The sequence below is a fragment of the Capsicum annuum genome, chromosome 6 (genome assembly GCF_002878395.1).
Source record: "Capsicum annuum cultivar UCD-10X-F1 chromosome 6, UCD10Xv1.1, whole genome shotgun sequence".
NCBI lineage: Eukaryota > Viridiplantae > Streptophyta > Magnoliopsida > Solanales > Solanaceae > Capsicum > Capsicum annuum.
In genome coordinates this window covers 71,142,077-71,155,941 of record NC_061116.1, presented here as the reverse complement: position 1 = coordinate 71,155,941, position 13,865 = coordinate 71,142,077, and the positions used below count along the sequence as shown (strand labels likewise).

At 34.8% G+C, this 13,865-nt stretch overlaps 1 protein-coding gene across 1 annotated transcript in view; it reads left to right on the top strand.

Annotated features, from left to right (window-relative positions):
• Window positions 1–13,588, top strand: part of LOC124899496 — a 28,590-nt gene extending 15,002 nt beyond the window's left edge. Inside the window, exon 3 of the mRNA XM_047414393.1 lies at window positions 13,526–13,588. Coding sequence (XP_047270349.1) covers window positions 13,526–13,588 — 63 coding nt within the window. The remainder of the gene's footprint in view (window positions 1–13,525) is intronic.
• The last annotated feature ends 277 nt before the right edge of the window (window positions 13,589–13,865 follow it).

Here is a 13,865-nt window from a genome sequence, read left to right as displayed (position 1 = left end):
AAACATAAATCGCATTGGAAGTCATATAAATCCACTCAAAAATGGATTTAGGCTTAAGAAATGATCGGGGTATTACAATAGTTTTGTTGATTTGAGAGGATACATTATTTTGATTCCCAAGTGATGGAATAACATGATGTTATTGGTTATGTTTGTGCATTAAATTCCTTATTTATTATTATTTTTCCTAAGTAGAGTCTTGAGTTTTTATCACAAGCCTTATATCTACCTTGAATTGCCTTATCTATCATTGTACTACCTGAGTAGGGGCTTGAATAAACATTAAAGGCCTTATTTTAACCGTTAATTATATTATTATTATAGTAATTCCCAAATGAGGGAATGCAAATGATATTATTGGTAACTACGGGACTGTTTAATCTAATGGTGCCAAGTGAAACTAACAATATGAATTATTGATACATTGAGTTGATTCTGTCATCATTTATATATGCATTGAATGGATTTTGATCTTCACACCAATTGATTGTGAGCATTACATCCTCATATCATGCATGTATATTTATGACACATTAGTATCACTAGGAATAACCATTTATAATAGATAATGTGACACTTTTCTAAAAATCCTCTCTAGGAACATAAGTCAGAGAGGAGATTTGCGATTGAGATTGAGATATGAGTTGTAGTATATGGGTTGTGACCTCCCACAGGTCCTACCTGGTAGCTGAGCTTTATTGGGTTTGTTGATATTATTGGCCCATTGATGATTTATTAGGATTAGATTAGGTATATCTATCTTATGTTGTGACTCACTTAGAGTACATAAAAGTATTATTCTTAATTTCTTGAGTTGGGTGAATTTTGGTGTATTTGGGTATGATCTCTTTATTGGTTATGTTGTAGACTAATGGTGGATCGATGATGGGTTTTGGCATATTTAGATTATAGAAGATGATCTAGAGGTTCTCTAAAGAGTCGTGGGTCTATTATAGTTCAAAAAGCATTTTGATTATTAGAATGGCGAGTGTTGAGTAAAGAAAATTACACCTAGAAGAGTTGTGTAGAATTGCCTACGAGTGTTATTGACAATTTGTGTGCATAATTTAGTCCTTTTATGATGGTTCCCTTGATGTATTTGGGATTTGGTTTAAAATCGTATTGATAATATCAAATTTGTGGGATAACGAGTGGTGCTTGATTGATTATACAAGAATACCTTGTAGTGGGTCGGACTTGGTACAACCAAGTTGGAAGGATTGCCTAAGGAAAATTTTAGTTTGATAAGGGAAGATTTTTAGGCTTTAATGCCTTGCACATTGACTACTTCCTTAGTTATTGTCCTTTGTTGCATGATGTGATTTGATTGTATTTAGGCACTCCTAAGATAGATTTGAAGGATTCAACTTTTGATGTATTCATTCTTTTCTTTGAAAAGAGTTTCAAATAGTAAGGAAAAACTCACTCACAACAAATGTTACTTATATAGCTAACTGTCCTAATTGGATATTTTTTCTCATAAGTTTTTATTAGATATTTGTTCCTATTCCATAGTTCTTGTGTTGAAGAAATACTGAATGGAAAATTAAGATAAGGAAACTTAAGGAAATTGTTCAAAAAGAGTTTTGATATATTTTGAGTTTAGCTACGGGTTTGGATTGAGAATTTTTAGTCTTGATAGTATGGTGTATCAGTAGCTTATACAAAGTTTAGCAGTAATTTATAGAGTTTGATCCATGATTTGGTCGCCTACCAGTGAGGTATAGTGACTATTGCACCTCTCCTATGATTTGATTGTTTCTTGTTATGACGATTGTATATATTTTTGGGGTCAGAAAGAATCTTTATTATACCAAGTTAACATGGACTTCAAGTTGATTGATGGTTAACAATGATTATCTTTATTTTTGTATCATTTAGAAGATATAGTTTTTAGAATGTTATGGTGACCTCTAGATGCCTTAAAAGGATTAAGTTATAGATTTCAGCTATCGAGTGGTGACCTAGTGTGTGGCATGTGACTTTTAAGGTTTTATGAAGATTTGATATCAGTTTCTAGCCTAGGGTTTTGGTGTTGTTTGACTTAAGAGTGATAGTATCAACCTTAGGAGGTTTATTCAGTGTTTTGGTGGATAGATATGTGTGATTTATGGATTCCTTGGGTTTTGTTGAGTGTGAGGATGAATTTTTGGTCTTATAGTTGTAGCTAGTGTCTTGTGGTGTCTCAGTCAGGTTTAGTTTAGCCGAGTGAATTCATGCCTTATGTTGTGTTTGACTCATGTTTTTGGTATATAGGAAACTCATAAACATAGAAATTTGACATCATTGATGATTAGGCCTTAAAGGCTTGTGTTGTGACTTGATAAGTCCTTATGTAATGAATTTACAATTCTATGGTGAGACCGATAATTCTATTGTTGTGACTTCGCCTTGGAGTGCTTGCTTGATATTTTCTCATGGGTATTCCTGTCCTATACTGATTTTGGGCATTTGCTTTATTGTATGTTTGAGGTCGACCATGAGTTTTTGTGGTTGATATGAAATGACCCTCACATTAAACTTCAAAATTTTCCATGTTTTAAATATTCTACCCTTCCCCGTAATTGTTAAATGTTGATTTTAAGGTGTGGGGATGGTTGGAATCGCTCCTAAGGCCTTCATGAAGGTTTTGGAAGAGTTTGAGGTTATTTTGAGGCTTTAAGAGTCAATAGTTGACTTTGGTCAACATTTCTTGATCTGTCACGACCTAATTTCTTAAGTCGTGATGGCGCCTACTATAACCTGCCAGAAGGCAAGCCAAACCAATAGTATGAAACAACTAGTAATGGACTACTCAGGTAGATAAAAGAAAGAATGCAGAATAGAGGTAATAAAATGTCAAATACATAATATTCTCCAAAAACCTAGTGGTATCTGTATAAGAGCTTCTAATATATTAAGAGTATAAAAATGAACTACCTAGGGAATTACACTCTTACAACTTGTCTCCGAATACAACATAGAGACTAGTCTAGTACACACGAGGGATGAAAGTAATACTCTGAACGTTAGGATCTCACTCCATGTATCTGAATTATGGCTTCTCTGCACGACGCACACATCAACGACGATAACCCGTATTATGATTTACAAGCTGTAAAAGTGTAGTATGAGTACCAAAAATGTGGTGATGAGTAGGCAACTGCCAAATAAGCTCCAAAGATAATGTCGATATATATATAACATATAAACTGAATTGAAAAATACACACAAATGTCCAACAACCATAAAAGCAAGCCAATGAGATATTAAGGATAAACTATCATATTCATGTCCAAGAGACAAACCTAATAAGGCTAAGAAAGTATCAAGGATGATCTATCCTATTCCAGCCATACATAGGAATCTCAACATTATACCATATATCACCAACCAATATATGAATAAAGAGCGGTGGAAAGTTATATATATGTGTGTGTGTAAGTATACAAGGCCAATCTGAATAAATGAAGGAAGAAAAGGATATACGGTTATACCATATATATATATATGTGTGTGTGTGTGTGTAAAAAGGGTCAACTCAAAGTACAACCTAAATCATCTAACTAGTATCTTTGATACCTCAACAAGAACTAATCATGCATAATACAAAAATCATAAGATACAAAGATAGAATCATACCTTGAATCTCGATATCAAATCATTAACCAATCTTTAACAAAGTAGCCATAACAATGATCATAACATTAATAATAATGTATCAATGATAATGCAAGTAACTTACTAGTTCGAAAAAACTAATACCTAGATGAGCCTTTCACGTATCCCCACCTCCCCCAGATCATAATGTTCGATCAACAAACAACACACCACAAGACTTAGTCATCACCCACACCTATGCACCCCACCAAATAGGCTGATAGATATAGGTGCATACTGGTAATAGGCAATGCACATACAATGATGAACACAACAGAATCCACATTGTCATAACTAATCCAAATATCATACTATAATCATCATAACCATCACAATAATAACCACCACCATCATAACCATCATATGATAATCACCCTTCAGCCTTATCGGGTATATAATTGCAATACATAGGGCTAGTCAAACTCGAAATAATAGATGTACACATAGGCACATTAATATAATCATCCTTCGGACTTTCCAGGTTGTAATACCCTAGGTCTTAGACTCTAAAATGTTTTAGTGTTAAAGACACTGCCCAGACTATACCTCAAGTGATGAGTCGTTACCACTCATCATGAGTTGTAGGGTGAGACTCATAGTCTCACCAGTAAAGTATGCCCAGGTTACTATCTTAATCACGACTTAGTCCTCATGAGTTGTTAGGTAAGGTCACGAGTCACGGTGCGGGACTCATGACCAAAATAGTTTGATGGCCCAAAGTTTCTACTCAAGCCATGAGTCCAGGCAATGACTCATGACTAGTCACCATGAGTCATTAACCAACCCATAACGACTGGGAGCTATTTCTCCTGCATGCTTTATTTAAGGGTAATTTTATATTTTCCTTTCTTAACACTTTACCCATGGCCTTAAAATAGCTAAGGGACTCTATTAACATGAATTAATCAAATTAAACACTACTCTCATCATCTTAAAATCCCAAAAGCGAGAGAAAACTAGGGTTTCTAGGAATTGAATCTTCATAATCTCAAATTTGGATTCTCTTCCTATTCTTGTGTCTTTTAGGAATGTTTCTCCTCCCTAAACTTCAATTGTATATCATGGCATATGTTAAGCCTTATTCATGTGGTTTCAATGGTTGTGTTTAAAATTATGTTGAGGATTCTTGATGATTATTACTTGAATTATGTTTCCCATGGTATAAATGTTTTAGTATGCTTTAATTAATAATTTTTAGGGATAAATGGTCGAGTGGTTAAAACGGTTTGAATGGGAGATGTGGGTTTCCCCAAATTGATGGATTTTTATTTGGAATTAGCATTAACCTCAACCCATTTTGTAATTTGGTTTTGGAACATCGACATATGCATGATTTAACTTGTTTTTCAAAATATTGCATTACATATAAAGGTTAAATGGATAAAATGGATTTAAAAGGCCTTGGTGGCCATGGTTTTGGTGTTCTTAACAGAACCTTGGGAGTCAAATTGGGTAATTGGTTTGGAATGGCATAATTGAATTTAGCTTGCAAGCAAAATTGGTATGACAATACCAAATGGTAAATGCCTTAATAAATGACTCTTGGGTTAATGGTTGGGATTTTGTGCAAATATTTTAATGAGATCTTAAAGGGGGTTGTGTTGCTCTTCTTAAAGGTTGAGGTCCCAAGGGACCAATATTGGAAACCACTTTTGCCATCATGGGGGTCTTTATGACTGCATGCGTAGTTTATACATTATATATTTTGGGATTATTGGAGCGTTGGTGTCTCTGTCCCTTCTATGGATTTCTTTTATTCGTGTGGCTAACATGTGTAGGGTCCCTTTCAATAGGGAGAGTTGAACCCATATAGATCATGGGTGCTGTTAGGATGGATAGAGCTACACAGTTCATGTTAATATTTTAAAATATTATGTTCATGACCCTTTATCGTATCCCAACATCTTACATATATATATATGAATGTATGCCCGTGGTTTTGATTGATATTGGACATGTATTCATGCTTAGTATATTTGTATATTTGGATCCTAAAGTTATGTTGGTTAATATTTTAGTTCCTAATGCATGATTTCATGTCAGTTTCCATAACATCCTTTCATACCCAGTACTCATACATAATCCTTAATACAGTTTTACAACATGTTTATCTTTACATAAGAATTTCATACAGTATTCATGTTTCTAACATTTTCCCAGATTACATAATTATTTCAGCTCATGACTTATAAATCTTGCAATGACTTACAGTTTTCACTTATAGCCAGGTTTTAAATGCATATTTCAGTGAATAACTTTTATCCTTAGTTTTAATGAATATTAAAAATATTTTCATGATTTAGTGCATGTCTCTATATACTCTGCACATTCCAAAGTACTGACCACATATATGTATTTGTGGCTATATTTCTTTGTGATGTAAGTACTAGATGTAGCCAATACACTAGGGTCAAATAGTTCGTAGCTCTCAGCCAGTAGGTGATAAGTCCTCTAATTTTGGTGCTCCAGTCCATTGTAGTTCATATGTTGTATTTTGATTATCCTTACAAATTGATTAGTGGTAGTTTGAGGCATGTCCCAGCTACTTATAGTCAATATAGTATAGGCTTCATAGATAATCAATCAGAGTCAAGATACATAATTGTAGTTCTCTCTTAAGTTTTATCGTGTTTAAACTTTATCAATATTATAATTATTCTGATTTTCTCATGATTATGTTACCACCAAGCAAATTTAGCTTGTATATACATTATTAATTAGTTGCTCAAGTAGGATGCCAGTACATGGATAGTTTCGGGTCATGACAAACTTGGCATCAGAACACAAAGTTCAGGTTTCCTATGGTGTCTATTAAGTCATGTCGAGTAGAGTCTTGTGAAATAGTACAAAGATGTTTGTACTTTTCTTTGACAGGCTACCAGGTATTTAAAAAATATTTTCTTTCTTTTATGCCTCAGATCATGCAGTAGAAGTGTTCTCTAAGGTACTTATAAAGATTCATACATTAATCCATTTGTGCCAACTCTTCCTTATTATTGAGGCAACAAAAATAGCCAAGCTTATATCCATATAAATATAGTTTTCTCAAATAGTCCCCACAGACAGTTATGGGATTGCACACATGCTTGAAAGTATCCTATCAGTGCTTCTAAGTTCTAAAGTTTGAAGGATTTCATTCCTATTCATGAAAATCATGTACTAAGCCAAAGTGAAATATGCTTTTGGATCTCTTCTCAAAATCCTATGATAACATATGAACTAGAGTTAGAAGCATAGATTAGAAGTTTTAATAGTAGTAAAGTGGGGATAGTGTTTATCTGGATATAGCAGATTATGTATCCATGGGGCTAGTTGTATGAAAGGTGGGTCAGCAGGCTTTAAGCAGTGTAAATAAGAATATAAGTTTATTGATTTAAAATTAAGTATAATGATGTGGATATGATCTTGAGGTGTACCAAAGGCGATATGGGACTGTATTATTCTATATTTTAATGTGTATGCTTAGACAGTATCAGTTGCTAAGTACGAATGACGCTAGTAAAATAGTATATGATGTTATTCCCATTTAAGTTATGGGCTATACAAAGCTAAGAGTTATATCTCATAAGGAAGTATTAGCAGTGGGCTGTGTACTTTCAGATGTAATCTTTCAGGGTGAGTTTATAAGCTATGTGTATTGTTATATATTGGGCTCTAGAGTAAATTGGTTGCAGTTTAGTTTAGAGTTTATTAAAGGGGTCCATAGACTTGGAATTATGGATTAAAGTTAAGGGAGAGATGATATAACAAGGAACTAAGTTAGGCTCTTAAATTTTAGTAGTGATGCTAGAGTATTGTAGAACATTAGTAGTGGAGAAAGATACCCAACCCATTCTTACCTTAGTGCAAATTTTGTACTTCAGTCATCACAGTATCTACTTATGCGTTACATATTAGCTCCATGATCATAGCTCAAATTCATGCACTTTTCATAGAATTATGTACGCTTCTAGTTCCTAGTATTAGGAGTTCTATTTCACTCAGCAGTATGAATCGTAATCCATGAATTTATGAACTCCAAACTAAGGTCATACAGCTCATGGCTCATATACTCACGCTATACAGTATACTCAATTCTCATAACTCATGGTACAATCTTAATGACTAGTGAATTTTAGATTATTCCATGTATTTCCTTAGGTTATACATCATGATTCCGCAATCGACATAATTGAGGGTAGTGTCTGCAGGAGAAAAATTTTTTTGGACATTTATTTCTACCCCCAAAACCTTCTATAACACTTTTGTATGCATTTATTTTTTTGATTCAGCATGTTTTTGGTACAATAATACTAATGTTGATCTAAGTTACATGACTTACAGGTTCTCAACCGCAAGGATGGGAGATTTCGATGACATCAGATTCATGGCCACATAATGCCTACACCTCTACTATTAGGATTTCCATAGGAAAAAGCTACTCCCTAACAGGGGTATAAAATTAGACAAGGTGGAGGAAAGATCCCATATTTCCATGCCAGACTCACTACGACTAGGTGGATGTGCTTTGCCCCAGAACCCTACTATGCTAATGAAAAGTGGGTATGTGAGTTATACCAAAACTAACATAGTTTCTCTCACAAACCTAGAGATGATAATTTGGGATAAGCAAGTAAACTTCAGAGCGGAGAAGATTAATGTGGTGTATGGATCCTAAATTTTAACATGGGACAGTTCCAAGTAAGAGCATGTGAGCTAGGGACCTGGCTGGCAAATATTTTATATCATGGAAAAATAGTTCCCTGGTCCATCACTACAAGAGATATTTTGATGAAGGACTTCACAGCAGAAGCCAGGCTTTGGATAAACATCATAGGCAGCCGAGTATCACCATGCACCAATATGATCATTGTCACCGATTGGCGAGCTCGGATGGTGGCTAGCATCCTATATGCCATCCCTGTTAATATGGGCGAGATTGTTCTTTTGGAGTGAATGTATTTCCAAAATCATGGAGTTACATATTTTTTCCCTTCCCTTATCACTGAGCTTTAAAAGAAGGCAGAAGTGAAAGAGTATGCTCTAGATACTTGGGTGTATCCAGGCTTCCTCAACTACCCACTCAAATTCATAGGTGAGGGTGACCTAGGTTAGAGTAAGAAGAGAAAGATGGAAATGGAAAAATTAGTCCAAGAGGACACAAACTCTTGCAGACCCTCATTAGCCACTACTTTTGATGACATCTATGTTCAGATACAGGTGGTGAGAGAACTATTATCCACACTACCATAGGGACCAGGAGAGCCCTCCACTTTTCATCATTCATATATATCACAGTCAGATTATGAGAAGTATGTAGAGGAGCAGCAAAAGTAGGGGGCCACAAAATCCAGTCTAGAGTGAGCCTGTTCAGCCTTAGCTGTCTGTCACAAGGACCTCAAGGATTGATATGGTATATGGTAAAGAGAGAGAAAAATAGAGACTAATTTTTAGAAAAATGTGGAATAGGGTGAAAGGCATATTCAAGGTACTCAAACCCAACCATCGACTACATTCACCAAGGATAGATAGTGAGGATGAGCCCCCTGTAAATTAGTTAGCTGATGATATTGGTAGTGGTGATGCCAAGTCAGTAGGAGAAGATAGCGCTTGATGCAGATACAAGGAGGCCCTTTTACTCTTGCTTTCTTACACATGTAATGAGGACACTGCATTCCTTTTAGTTGGGGGTGCCCCTAGATCTGTATTATTTTGGTGATGCACTACTGGATATTTCTTTTTATGTTGTTTTGGGATGATACTCTGGATACTATTTTTTATTTGTTTTTGAGATGCTACATCTTTGGGTACTCTGATGGTGCCCATTTTTTATGGATTATCATGTGGATTTTAGTTTTTCTTTTACTTTTATTTTAATTTTTATAATACACGACTAGCTTTGTGCTATGATAGATTGAGTGACAACATTTTTAAGGGTAAAGCATCATGTTTGGGTTTTGATGCATATATATAGGGAAAGTCTGAGTACCTGTGGCATTGTATGTTGTAAAATTGGTATTACTTTGTACACATTTGTGAAGTCTGAATAGCCATATGGGTAGTTTTCCCATTTTGAGCCTAAATATGAGACTAAGGCTTTGGTTATAGCACTAGTTTATAAAATTGTGAGAGAGGCTAATGCAAAATAAACAACCCCCTTCATCCAAAAAATTTTAAAAATCAAGGGCATGGACGTGAGCAATGTTGTAACAAAACTTTTTCTCTTTTTGTGGCTTCATAAATTTTGTCTTTCGTGGGAGGGATATTTGATCCTCCTTGACAAATTTTGCATGTCATGTATGGTGAGATTTTGGTATTCATCTCTTGTACACTTGTGTTATCAAAAACTTGCCCCGTAAGTCTTTCAAAACTAATGGTTATTGTATATAGTTGGAGAAATTATCTTAGGCCACCATTGTAATTTTGGAACCCAGTCTAGCCTAAAAAACCTACCCATGCATAATTATAATCCCTAGTACCCACTTTGAGCCTTTGGACCTTACATTGGCAAACTTATTACAACCCGTGATACATTTTTTTATATCTCTTTTAAACCAAACCCTTCTTGAACTTGAAAATATAACTTGAGTTTAAAAGCCTGAGTTGGGGGCTGTAAAGGTTGATGGAAGAAAGTGTGAGGCCATAAAATTATTAGTGAAATGCCTTATGATCCTAAATCGTGAAAATAAATAAATGAAAATGAATGCGTCCATCAAAGGAATGAATTGCACATAAGTTGCAAGAAAAATAAATGAAAGAATAGTGGTGAACAAAGGAAGCTAAAAGTAGGCAAAGACAAGAATGAAAATAAAGAAGAATGACCCTTAGTCAAAAAGGAGGATTGAAAAAGTGTGTTGTAGATGTTCAAGGAAGGGTGTAGGCATGTTATTCCCAAATGATATCCTATCTTACCCGAACCTACATTTTAAGCTTAGAAAGTACTTTCATATCTTTAACCATGTATTTTCTTCATAGTAACGATCAAAAATAGGGGCAAGATTATGGTATGACACTTGTTGCATCGAGATTTCTTTTGTGAGAGAGAGAGTGTTCTTGCACTTAAAACTCCTTGTTCCATTTTAGGTGGCTTGGTGTGTATAATTTTCTCTCTTGTAAGGATTGGCATGCAACACAAGTTGGGGTGGGTGATTTTATCACCTTTCAATGAATGAGGTAAATGTAGTATAGCTAAGATGTAGTCAAGAGGAAGCCACCTCTAGAGTATTGGTTGTTGTTGCATGGTAGCTCTTTAAATTCCTATGTATCCTTGAATGTTGCAGCTTATGATGAGGGTGTAGTGGAAATTAGGTTAGACCTATGCAATGAGCTATTGGTGGTTGCAACTAAAGTTGAAGTCATTATGATCTTTAAGGTATAAAGTTTTATCATAAGAATTGTTGTCTCATAGTAAGAAGTAGTGTTGCTTTAGCACAAGCAAATGCTTTAAGTGGGGGGTGTTGATGAGTGATGATTTTACTACTTATTCTCACTAAAAATTTGTGCACATTACCTTATTTTGAAAGAATGAATGAGACATATTGGTGATAAAATGCATTAATATCTACTCTTTGTAGGCATAGAGTTGAGGAGATCAAAAGATGTTGAGCGGAGCTAAAAATAATTAAATAAAAGAAAGAAAAGTGCAACTGAAGACTTGGAGCAAAAGGCCTCACGTATCGCGGTCGTGTTCTGCTGACCGAGATCACAAAAGTCAAGTGAAATTCATTCAACCGTGATCCCAGAAGTTACCCGCAGTCGCGTAACCACAGTCGCAAAACTAGAAATGCACGTGGTTGATCCCATTTGACAAAAAAGACTCAAAACCTAGCATCATGGATCATATTCCATCTTCCCCAATTCTTATGTTTAGCTCTTGAGTTCATAGCCTTCATTTTTAGAGAAGAAAATATTATATAACTTTTGGGTGAAGAATACATTGGAGACTTTCTATGTGGAAGATTAGCTCACTTCCATTGTTGATTTGTGGGCGTGTCAAGTTTGAAGTAAAATTCACTTAATCTTCAATAAATCACTTCAATGGAGATAATGCGTATATCTATGCTTATTTATCTTATGTGTAGTTAGATCTCCCTCTTGGGGTTATGTGTGAATAGGGATTATAGTGTGTGTGGGTTGTTATTGTTAGCCTTTATTTGGTAGTTCATACTTATGGGCTTTATCATTTCTATGCTAACTTGGTTAGGATTTATGGGTGAAATCCCCAAATACCGACATGAGTATGATGAGTGAGAGCTTCATGCTCTAGAAAAAATGAAACCATCTTCGAAAGAAGTGTTTTGGGTGATGTTTAGGAATCCATATCATCTTTAAAAGAGGGTTGTGGAGAACAAAGCAATGATAGACAATTGTGAGTGTAGTTTGCTAAATTTTCACCATCTTAGATATAAGGGTGAATGTGAGGTTAACTATACCATGGGTATCATCCTAGAAATAGGGATGCCTAGATTGAGGCTGTGGTTACCAGTTATTGAACACACCTATTAGGTATTCAAAATGATCCATGGGTGAAAGTTTGGTGTTTTGTTGAAAGACTAATATCAAAATCTATAACCAAACCCACCCATATTTGACTTACTAAATTTATGTTGATTGTTAACACTCACATATCACTCCCTTAGTAATGCATAATCCCAAGATTCCTTCTTACCTGTTAAAACTCTAATTATTCATATCCCTAAATTTATAATAGAAAAACCCAAAAATAAACATTATTGTAGATAACTATCTCCCCTATTTTTACCTTCTTGTAACATTGGTTTGGATTTAACTTGTATCTATTATATCGAAGTTACTTGATTGCCACTCAAATTGTGCCTCGTGGATTCGACCCCGACTTTAAAGTTGGGTAAGTATATTGACGATAACCGCCTTACACTTAAATTGACGTGTAAGTTGAACGTTATCAGAGGCTCACCTGCTAGTAGAGGGTTTAGTAGCAATCCCTAAGTTCTAGAACTACATAGCCAGCATAGGTTTGAGAGTCTTTTTCTAGTTGAGGGTTGACAGATATCTCATAGGAGCACCTGCCAGTAGAAGGTGACTCCGTAGTTCTTTAGGACATCCGCTCAGCCTTGTGGATCCACTCTATCAGCCAATGTTAGTACCCGTGGCATGGTATTGACACCCTTTAAACTGGGGTTATAGGTTGGACCCTGATTAGCTCAGATTGGGGTATGTCGGTTACATAATACTTCCCATAATTTTAATCTATCTATTCAGACTATGTACAAATGCTAGTTAATCAATATTTAATTTTCAATTATTCAGTACTCATATATCAATTAATCAGTATTTAGATGTCAGTTACCAGTTATTCAATACTCTAATATCAGTTAGTCAGTATTAAAATATCAACTACTCAGTATACAAACATTAGTTATCCATTTATTTGGATTTAAGTCGTTCAGTCACACATGTATAAGTAATTTAGTTATTCAGACCAGCTTAGTACTTTTTATGTTTCATTTTGTATGTTTATGCATTCATGATCAGTATATTTGTATATTCAAGTCCTCGAGTTATGTCAGTCTACATCTCAGTTCCTATATGCATGATTTTATTTCAGTTTCCATCACAAACTTTCAAACCTAATATTCATAAATAATTCTCAGCATAGTTTTATAGCATGTTTAGCTTTACATGAGAATTTCATACGGTATTCATGATTTTAACATTTTCCTAGCTTACCTAATTAATTTCATCTCATGATTTATAAATTCACTATGACTTACCACTTTCACGTATAGCTAGGTTTTAAATGCATGTTTCAATTTTAGCCCATGTTTTAAAGTTTTTTTAGGATTTAGTGCATGTCTCCATATACTCAATAAATTCCAAAGTACTGACCTTATATACGTATTTGTGGCTACGTTTCTTTATGATGCAGGTACCAGATGTAGTCCACACACCAGGGTCAGACAGTTCATGGCTCTCAGCTTGCAGGGGATAAGTCCTTTTATTTTAGGGACTTCGGTCCACTGTAGCTCATATGTTTTATTTTGATTATCCCTATGTATTGATTAGTTAGAGTTGGAGGCAAGTTCCAGCTACCTATAGTCAATATAGTAGAGGATTCATAAATAGTCAGTCAGAGTAATGATATGTAATTCCAGTTCGCTCTTAAGTTTTATCATGTTGTAAACTTTATCAGTATTATAATTATTTAGATTTTCTCATGATTATGTTATCACTCAACAAATTTAGCTTGTATATACATTATTAATCAG